We start from the raw sequence: 11,059 nt of genomic DNA, 5'->3' as shown, positions 1-11,059 counted from the left end.
ATATAACAGAATTGCCAAAACTTACTGACTGAAAACTAGGTGAGAATTCACACAGCAAAAGGAACGTCCACAGCCCAAAGTTGAAGTTTTTGATAAAGCAATAACTCAAGATCCCTATGTGGCTTGTAGGAGAAAATGGTAAACTGTAAAGATGAATGGCAGACATGGACACAACAAAAACCTACCGATTATCTATCACAGTTAACTGGGTGGGGAAAAAAGTGAGCATGTACATCATGCAATGGGCTGGCACCTCTTTCAAACTCCTCTGCCCTGTGCCCAGAGACTGCTGGGATACACTCTGGATCCATATGGCCATGAAATGGATTAAGATGGTAATCAGGGAATGAAAGAATGAACATTCATATTAATGGTGTTTGCACTGATTAAATGTGTGCTGCATGAAAGAATATTTTTCTGCATTAACAACCAATGATTTTTCAGTTGCTTCACAGACTGGGTGAAACAAAACTTACTGCACTCTTAGAATTGCATGTTAGCAATCAAGTAAATCTTAAAGGATAACATTTTTCCCCCCGACCGAAATCCAAGAGCTAAACTCCTAAGTTAAAGATACTGTAGGAATAAAACCATAATAAAATATAAGCTTACAGTAAAAAGTAAAGAAATTACATCTTCTATCCTACATATGCACTTTGTTTCCATACTCGAGCTCTTTCCTTTTAAGTGATGTTCTAAAACAACAGCACCACAATGCTTGTGACAAAGTGCATTATTAAATCTATACTCTCATAATGTAGCTTTTTAAATTTACTTTAATAGCTGACCAAATAAACCCACTAGGCACCGATTACTTTTCAGGAGTGATCCATAAGCAGTGCTCAGTTAAGTAACTTGCTCAGTCCCAAACTTATCAAATGGTGGTTGATGGAACCAAACCATGGACTAAAGGTTCAAGTCTGTCAGTATCTCACAACTTTTTTTCCCAGGAGATCCTTTTCAGTCGCAACTTAACCTTCAGCATTAAACTGCCACCTCACCTTGTGTAGTAGCAAAACCACATTGATATCCAAACCATCATATGCTACTGCTGAATCTGTGCATTTATGCTATACATATACCTTGTATGAGTAATCAGAGTACATATATCACTTAAAATATCTCCTGCAGCAAGGATGAAGGACGGGATATGAACAGGATCTCCACTTAGTACCATTTACTTGCAAGAACTTCTTGACAAAGATGTAGGCCAGGCCATGGCACCCTGAAACAGGCTTCAGCAGAGTATAAACATGACAAAGTAAAAATCTTTCCATAACTGCAACCTCTTCTGCCAATACCAATTTCTGCTTCTGCTACACCACCTACGCCCCTCCTCCAGGGCTGACCAAATTAATAGGATCATTTCCCCAACAACACCTAGAAGTGAGAGAACAACAGCATCTAGTTTGAGAGGAAAAACTCCACTGCTCAACTTTGCTTAAACTGCTTGAATAAACACAATGATGCACTCTGCATCATCTTTATCCATTTGCTCTCATAGATAAGCTAAACAATATTGAGCCGACACACACTTTTAGCTTCCTGAAACAAAACAAAGCCCTTCCAGCCTTGCCTATCGCTGTAATCCTACTCAGAGTCAGGATTGCAGCTGCATGTGTACACATCTGATGATATGAGTACAAGAGATGACAAATGCATGCTACCACTTCTTCAGAAGACCAAAGGCATAAACAGCTATGCACAGATGTGTATTTTTAGTGCAAGGGGTGCTGGGGAAATAGTTTGAATATCTTGTAAGACTGTTCATTTTCAGATAATCTGCTCCAGTAAATTTACACATTCTGAGTTGCCCAGGAACTCGTTTTATTGTACGTGCTGGAAATGTTCCAAGTTAGCCAGTAACTCATTTGTTTTACTGTGAGTGAATGCGCGTGGAGGATAGACAGTGAGTTAAAGACTTATCCCAGTTTTAGTATCAGTTATAGACAAGGTCACAAAAAACTCTCTCTCTCCAATTTTGGTACATCATGGAAAATTTGAGCTATAAACACTTAAGGAGCGTTAAATAATTTCTTACAGAAGTTTTCATTAAACACACTTCAGAAGAATATTCCTTGTTACTTCCTTAAGTACACCTGGATTCCCACTATGAAACCTAGTAGAGGAGGATTTAAAAAAAAATTAAATCTCTCCTTATTTAAAAATTGCAAGCAAGCACAAAAGCCAGGAAGCAGGCAAACATGGTTGAAACAGCAATTAAGGCAATAACTTGCAAGGCATTACAAATAATGGGAAAATACAGAAATAAATCACAGATATATAGAAGCTATTTTAATGCATAATACATTCTGCAAACGCAAAAAAAAAACTTTCTTGCAAGTGCTCAATTTTATAACAATCCACAGACACATTAATCTAACACAGAGGTGCAGAGAGGTCTAGCTATCAGACTATATAAATATTTAAAGGCATGGACAGTTCCACTGTGAGATTCCAGTGACACTAGGGTTACCACCTGTCCCACTTTGCTAGAGACAGTCCCTCTTTGGGCAGTTGTGTCCTGCAAAAAGATTGAAAAAAAAAAAAAGGCAAATGTCCTGAAATTTTTAGGACAAAAATGTTCCTATATTTTCTTTAATAGTTACAGAAAACAGTTATTTTGTATCTGAAACACCTAAATGCTATAAGAAACAGAATAAGCAACTATAATGCTACAAGAATAAGCTTTTATTTAGGCAAAGAAGTCAAGTTCTGTCTTTTGTACTGGCTGTGGGTATGTTTTGCCCTGCAAAATCTGACATTTCTACAAAAAATGTCCCACTTTGGGCAACTGAAAAGGTGGCAACCCTAAGTGACACTATATGAAAGGTCTTTATGTATCTTAACATAACTAATAGCAACAATCAGATAGTTGTTTAAGCGATCCAACATGAAAGTAAAATGCTGATTCTCAGTGGGCAGGCAAAAGAGCTGACGAAAATTTACCAGGCATACTCCAATCATATTTACTGTTTATGTGTTTTAAATTAATCCGTTTTGGGGGATGAGAGAGAGAGAGAGAGAGAGAGATAATGATACAGTCTCAATAGGTATGTACCATCAGCACTATAGTTTAAACTGCAGGGTGAACTATTTCAAAGCATAAGTGTAATACAGCCAGTTTTAGAGTTCCCTCTCTTGATCCTAGTTAAGAGGAACATGTTTGTAAGGGATGCAGACTGCAGCAGTGTAAGTGTTATGTACTGCTCCCCCCCCCCAAAAAAAAAAAAAAAAAAACACACCCCCCAACTATCGTGAATTTTGCAATGATTATTATATTCACTGCAGGTTTGTGGAGATACAAATATATTCCAAATATTTTAAGAGTTGTTTAATATTAACCAATGAAGACCAAAGTTATTAAATCTTGATGGTTTTATAAGAATTTGCACAAATGTTTAACATAACTAAATTGTAACTTAGAAGTGTATCTATATGATCCCATGTTTAAGCATGCACAGCAAATAAACTGTTATATAACAACCAGAGTTATGGTAAATTCCTATTGCTCCTGCTAAAGTGAATTCAATGAACTACTGAAGGAAAGCGCTTTAAGGGCATTCATTCAGCTCCGAAAAAAGACTAAGATAAGTGAAAAAATGACACGCCCTTCCAGTGCACAAAGTATTAACATCAGCTGTGCAGTTTATTACTCGTTTTCTCAAACTACAGATAAAACGCGTACATATCAAACAATCATACTGAAAGCAGCCGCTAATGTAGTATCGCCCCCCACACCTTTCTATTTAGCCAAACATAAAGAGCACTTGACATGTGATAAAATACAAAATTGCAATGATTCGCACAGTATTTTTTCATCAAATTAACAAGCAAAAGATTTAGAAATAAATGGAAGAAATACCACTATGGACCAACTCGCAACAGTCCAATGTTTTCAACTAACAAAAATCTCAAAGAAACTGATACTTATTCATCAGCAGCCAATGCCAGTCCAGACCTGTCTTTTTAAGGAACAAAATATGTAACCTACAAGAGCATAAACTATTAATATGCGATCCCAAAACAATGAAAATAACACAAAACCTGCACCTTAACAGTCCAAAACTAATAAGCACACATGGGCACAGTACACTCACTCCTTACCTGCCTCTTCCTTTGCCCACTGCTACTCTGGCAGCACCACCCTAATACCAGCATCACCCTACTACTACTAAATAAAATCCATTAACAGCAATACAATTTGCCAGAATAGGCAAGCAAAGTCAAACAACTCATAGTCAGTGATAGGCCGCTGTCCTATAGCAATAATTCACAGTTAAACTTTATGATAGTAAACTAAATAACCCTACACCAGTCCTACCTTCCGCCATTATGAGTTCAAGCAGGAGACCTCGCGCGAGACAGTAGAGCACGCGATCTCTATTATCAACAGTTAGAGAAGATGCGCGTTCTTGTGTAACGCTAAGCAGTCGAATGTATTTTCTTGCTTGTAAGCTGCTGTGTTAATTTAGCAGTTTAGAAAAGCAACTTTTCCGGGTTTCCTTATGTTTTAAATTTCAGTAGTGACTACTATGCCCATCTCTGTTCTTGTTTATGTTGTATAGTTTTGTTTGTAAACCAAGGCGTTGAAACCGTTAATAAAATGTTACGTATCTATTACTGCTAATAATGTACAATGTAAATATCAAATAATACAAAGCGTGATATTTTTAAAAAGTTTTCCGACTTCTGGGCGTTAAAATTACAAGTTCAGTAAAAACAGAGCTTCTTTATCTACCAGAAGTAAGTGGTTTGATTGTTGCTTAGTAATTTCTAGGAATATGCTTAATTGCGCTTGATGCATCATACCTCTCAACTGTCTGATTTTTTTGCCAAGTATTTGTTTGTTCCTCATAAAAAATGATCTTCTGGCAAATGTTCGAGAACTAGAACAAAACAAAGAAAAAAAACTAAGGGTAATGCTGCTCAATGCCAGAAGTCTCAACCTCAAGATGCACGCACTCGAGGCCCTTCTCAGTATGGAGAACATCGATGTCTGTGCTGTGACAGAAACCTGGTTCAAGGCTCCTGAGAGCACCCCAGCACTATCAGGTTTTACCTCATATCATGCGTTCCGGCCCCAAAACCCGGACAATACCAAGAAAGGAGGAGGGGTATCCATATTCATCAAGGACACCCACACCTCAAGATTGGTGGCATCGCACGATGCATCGGAAACCATCCAGGTGCAATTAACCATAGGCAAGACTGCTCTGCAATTTGTAGCATGTTACAGGCCACCTCGCAAACTCAGGAACCTCATATGGCCTTCCTGAAAACACTGGAGGGGATAAATATATCTCAAGAACACCATCATACTAGGTGACTTCAACTACCCTAATATAGACTGGGAACACTACTCAAGCCCAAACACTCTAGCCCAAAAGTTCCTGGAATTCATAAACTCAAATGCCATGGAACAACTAGTCACCATCCCCACAAGAGGAGAAAACATACTTGATCTCATCATCACGAACATGGGAGCACAATGTTCAACGCCAGAAGTATACCCCTCACTGGTGAGATCTGATCACAAACTAATCTCGCTGGAGGTCCTCATCCCGCCCCACCGAAATGAAAAGACCACAGTAAAGAACTTCTCGAAAGCCGACTTCACACTTCTAAAGACTAGTGTGGTCTCCTTTAAGGCCCCTGAGCCGGGTTAACATTACTCAAACCGCTGAATCACTTACAAATGCCTTCTACCAGCACCTGCAGGGCTGCATGGATCAGGCAATCCCAAGCAAAACAAAGACTCTTTGTACCAAAGGCAAGCGTCCAGTCTGGTGGACCCCAGCCATAAACAAACTCTACAACAAAAGGAGAAAGCTACTACAAGATAGAGCAAAATCCTTAAAAGGTAAGACACCGCTGATCACTATAAGTAAAAAGCTAAGAGCTCTCATAAAATCATCCAAAGCTAATTTTGAGAAAAAATAGCTAAGGACTCTAAAGACAACCATAAGGCATTCTTTAGCTATGTCAGAAACCTAGGAGGAAACTCCCAGATATGCTCAGAATTAGTTCAAAATGATGTGAAGATTACTGATCCTACAGACATTGCCAACATACTGGCTGACAGGTTCAGTGCAAACTCCCCTAAAGGGGAGATATCTATACCAAATGATTGCAGCCCCCAAACATCTCTAACGCCCAGGTGAGAACTGCTCTCTCCAAGGCAAAGAACACAGCATCCATGGGACCTGATGGTGTCCCCGGCTGTGTGCTCCATGAACTCAACGAGGAATTAAACCCACAGTTAGGACAGCTGTTTAATCTTAGTCTCACCTCCGGATACGTACCCAGGGAGTGGCACACAGCGACTGTGGTCCCACTCCACAAAGGCGGTGCCTCCACCGACCCTGGAAGTTACCGTCCCATTAGCTTGACAAGCCTTATCTGCAAAGCCATGGAGAGGATCATAATGGATCTCATAAATAAAGACATAGGGAAACTTACAGACTTTGGATCCAATCCAGTTTGGCTTTGTCAAAGGCAGATCATGCCTTCTAAACTTGGTTGACTTTTTCGAAACAGTCACCAAGGCCATTGACGAGGGAAAGGCAGTCCATACAGCCTACCTAGACCTGGCGAAGGCTTTTGATACAATACCTCACTCGGGTATCATTGAAAAACTCATCAACTTAAATGTAAACCCATACATTACAAGATGGGTTGCAAACTGGCTGAGTGACAGAACCCACAGGGTCAGAGTTGCTGGCGCCATGTCAGACTCAAAGCCTGTCACAAGTGGTGTCCCACAGGGCTCAGTCCTGGGCCCACTCTTGTTTGGCATCTACTTTTCTGAAGTACAAGCAAACACAGGAGGGTTATGGCTGACAAAGTTTGCAGATGACTGCAAACTGGGTGCCGTAGTTGAAAACACATCCGACACAGATATCCTTCAGAAGGGTCTCACAGAAACGGATAACTGGTGCCAGAGCCATGGCCTAAAGTTAAATGCCAAGAAATGCATAGTCATACCCTTCGGGAAAAATAAGGTTACCCCTAGCTACCATATAGGTGGCAATCCCCTGAACACAGAAGAAGTTATTAGGGACCTGGGAACCCAGGTTGACAGTAGCCTTTCATTCGACACTCATATTGCTAAAGTAGTTAGGAAGACCTTCTACATTGCCCACCTTATCATGAAGGGATTCACATCTAGATCAAGGGAAGTCATAGTCTCCCTATACTCATCACTCATCAGACCAATGATCGAGTACAATGCCCCATTCGGAATGTATCTGACCCGACACTTGCAGCAGTTGGAGAGGCCACAAAAGTTCCTCACCAAAAGGATAAAGGGTCTCAATGATCTGTCTTATGCTGCCCGACTGAAAGAACTCCAGTTATATTCAGTTGCTTACCGCTTGCTCAGAGGTGACCTATGCCTGACATACAAGGCCATGTCAAACCCAGATTTGATGAACATGCTTCATCTCAAAAAATCTAGATCCCTCAGAGCCACAAGGGCGGGAGACTTAAACCTCGACACGGTTATTAATAGGACGTGCTGGAGGGATAGATTCATCACCCAAAGACTCCCTATGCTGTGGAACAAAATCCCGGTTTATGTGAGGCAGAGCACCTCACTGGCCTTGTTCAAGAGGAATCTTGACCAATGGATGGGAGATCGCAGATACACCCCAGGGGTTACCTCAGTGTCACTGCTTGACAGAGGCACAGCAAAATAATGGGCATAGTTTCTCCAAACTAAAGGGGTGGCGTAAGCCACAAAACTATGGGCTAGGCTTATAAATGCCCTCGGGCAGATAGCCTAGTATGAACCTATGAACTGCAGTAATTAAATAATAATGACAGCCATTTATTTGAATATCAGAGTTCACATCCTATGAAAACATATACTACTGCTACTTGTAAGAGCAGTATTTAAAATCTGGCCGTGATTTTAGTCCTTTCTCTTTCCCATTGTTTTGGCTTTGCCCTCGATTAATGTCCTAAGAGGATGAGATATAGTTATGCATTTCTCCCAACCTTTGAGAATAGGAACACAACTCTGTTGGGAGCAAGGCCTTGCAGCTGCAATTCCAACAGCTGTAAGAATTATGCCAAGGTAATCCTATATGGGCTAGGCTTGTAAAGGCTCCAGGGCCATTAGCCTAGTACACACCTATGGACCTATAATTCATATTACCTGTTATAAAATGTTGTTGGTGTTGAGGTATAGTGCAACTACATCACCCAGGGAAGCTCTCTTCCAAGCAATTTCTCTGAAAAATGGGAACTGTGGATCCAGAACTTCTATTTGATTCTGAATGTGCACAATAACTGAGAAAAAGATGTAGTTAAAATTGTATAATGCACTTCATTTTTGTGAAGGAAAGAAACAATAGCTGAAAGGAAATATGAGTTATGAGAGCCGACAGAAAAAAAATGTACCGTGTGCTTTTCATGAGATAAGAGGCCACACAAAGGAATAATAATTTAAACCGAAAGCCAAATTGTGTGAGTTTGATAAGTTACCTGGTTTAATAGTATGAGAGAGAACTATATTACATATGCAAAACTATCAAGTAAGGGGCAGTTATGAGAAACTGGCACTTTCCCACCTGTCTGTTAAAAAGAGAGGACTCGGTAGTGAAGATTCTTCAGGAGCTATGGGAGAGGACAGAAATTTCTTCAGAAAAAAAATCTAGGGAGTGGGATAAAATTGAGGTAGAGTTTAAAAATAAGGTGGAAGTACCAGAAAGGGAGCTATGGTTAAGAAGCAGCAATCATTTAGAGTGACTGACAAATGTTTTAAGTATTTCAGAATATGGGGAATCTCACAGAATAAGAAGAGGATCAACTGCAGAATGCTAAGGAGAAAATAAGGAATTACCTTGATAATATACACAAGTTTAGAAAGACTGCTGGTAAGCAACAATAACATTAGGGCACAAATACTTTTAGCACAATGACACGAGCAAAAGAAAGGAGAAAGGGCTGTTGCCAAGCTTAGGCAGCCTATAACAGGGAAGTTAACAAGAGATCCTCTAGAGATATTAGAAATATTTTGGAAATTCTATTAACGTCAGTATAAAGCAGCGAAATATTGAAATCAAGAAAATATACAAATGGAAATGTTTATGTAAGAATTAAATCAATCAAGAGTAGAGGTAGATGAGGCTCAATTACTAACAGGATAGGAGGAGATAGAAGGCATTATAAGAGATCTGGGAACACAGGTTGACAGCAACCTCTCTTTTGACTGCCACATTGCCACTGGTCAGAAAGTCCTTCTGTGTGGCACATCTCATTACTAAGGGTTTTGCATCCAGGAAGAAACAGGTCATTGTCTCCCTCTACTCTCCCCTCATTAGGCCAGTCATTGAGTACAATGCCCCATTTGGCATGTACTTCACTAAACAACTGGAGAGGCCGCAAAAGTACCTCATAAAGAGGATCCTAGGCCTTGAACATTTGTCCTATATGGACAGACTAAATAAACTCCAACTATTCTCTGTTTCATATCGCCTACTTAAAGGCAATCTCTGCTTGACTTACAAAGCCATGTCTGACTCAGCTCTGTTAGAAATGCTACATCTAAAGAAATCCCAATCCCTCCACACCACACGCTCCAGAGACCTCAGCCTCATTACCACAAACAACAGAACATGCTGGAGGGGCAGGTTTGTAACCCAGAGACTGCCCCATGCTATGGAATAGACTTCCCATACATGTCAAGCAGAGCACCTCACTGGCCCTCTTCAAGAGAAATTTTGATTAGTGGATGGGAAATAGATAAGTAACCCCAGGGATCACTCCAGTGGCTTTACTCGACAGAGGCACTGGGAACTAAGGTCGGGTGGCACAATGCCAGGGTAATCCTATGGGCTAAGCTTGTAAAGGCCCCTGAGCCATTAGCCTAGTACACACCTATGAGATGAGATAAAAATTGTGATGTATAACCAATCTACAGGAAAGTTCCCAGGAACAGATGGCATTTCTCTGGAAGTTTGGAAGCTAGGAGGTAAAGAACAGATAAAGATCTGGAAGGTTTTGTTTAACAGTATTTGAAGAGAAGTGCCACCAACATCCTGGAAGAAAGCAGTTGTAGATGTAATACCTAAAGAGGACAAAGATCCATCAGATCCCACTTTATACAGGTCCATTTCAATACTAAACCATTATTATAAAGTGTTCATGTCTGTAATGGCTAAAAGAATGGCAAAAGTAATGCCAAAATGGATAATATGGATCATTGTAGTTTTGTGGAGGGGAGGCAAATATTTGACAACATTAACAAAACATTGATGATCAGAGGGAAACAGAATGTAAGAAAATGTCATTGTTGTTGGTGGGTCGTGATGCAGAAAAAACATTTGACAGAGTAAGCTGGGACTTTAGGAGCAATACAATGGAAGCATTTGCATTTCCTGAAAAAGTTATAAGGTTGATTGAGGATATATGAGGGATTGGAGGTGAAAATTAAAGTGGGTGGGGTCCTCTCTGATAATTTCTGCTTGAGCAGAGGAGCCAGGTAGGGGTGTCCTCTTTTCCCCTTTATTTGCATTTTATTTAGAACCATTGGCCAAGAAAATAAGGAACTCAGAAATTCAAGGATATAATTGGTATGTTAGTCAAGAAAGGCTGGCTGTATTTGTAGATGATATTATTTTATACCTAACAAAACCAGAGAGAGACATTACAGTGTTGTGGAACATTGTGATGCAGTTTCATATCTTTTTGGGATTCAAAATTAATGAAGCTAAAACAAAGGCAGTAGCATTCAATTATGTACCCACATATGAATTGGTTCAGCAATATCCATATTTATGGGGACATGATAAAATCAAGTATTTAGGAGTATAGATTAAAATGATTCTGGTGTGGCAGCTAAGGATATCTGGGAAGAGATTAAACAAAAGATAATACAAAAACTGAAAAAATGGAAGCTGTGTTTATATGGATGGTAAGATACAAGCAGTTAAAATGTTTTTGCACCCATTAGTCTTATACACAGCTCAGGCATATTTTTATCAACCAGAGGATAAGTTATGGACAGGAATTAATAAAGAACTGATGGACTTTATCTGGGAGGGGAAGACTG

At 39.9% G+C, this 11,059-nt stretch overlaps 1 protein-coding gene across 1 annotated transcript in view; it reads right to left on the bottom strand.

The window, feature by feature from the left end:
- The window catches only part of ANKFY1 (ankyrin repeat and FYVE domain containing 1), a 1,799,901-nt gene extending 1,795,491 nt beyond the window's left edge, over positions 1-4,410 (bottom strand). The window contains exon 1 of the mRNA XM_044082101.1: positions 4,325-4,410. Coding sequence (XP_043938036.1) covers positions 4,325-4,334 — 10 coding nt within the window. The 5' untranslated portion in view covers positions 4,335-4,410. The remainder of the gene's footprint in view (positions 1-4,324) is intronic.
- Positions 4,411-11,059: the final 6,649 nt, after the last annotated feature.

This window comes from Protopterus annectens, chromosome 9.part0 (assembly GCF_019279795.1).
Source record: "Protopterus annectens isolate FY-2018-M chromosome 9.part0, PAN1.0, whole genome shotgun sequence".
NCBI classification, from domain to species: Eukaryota; Metazoa; Chordata; order Ceratodontiformes; family Protopteridae; genus Protopterus; species Protopterus annectens.
Note: the sequence above shows the minus strand (reverse complement) of the source record. Positions and strands in the feature narration are given on the sequence as shown.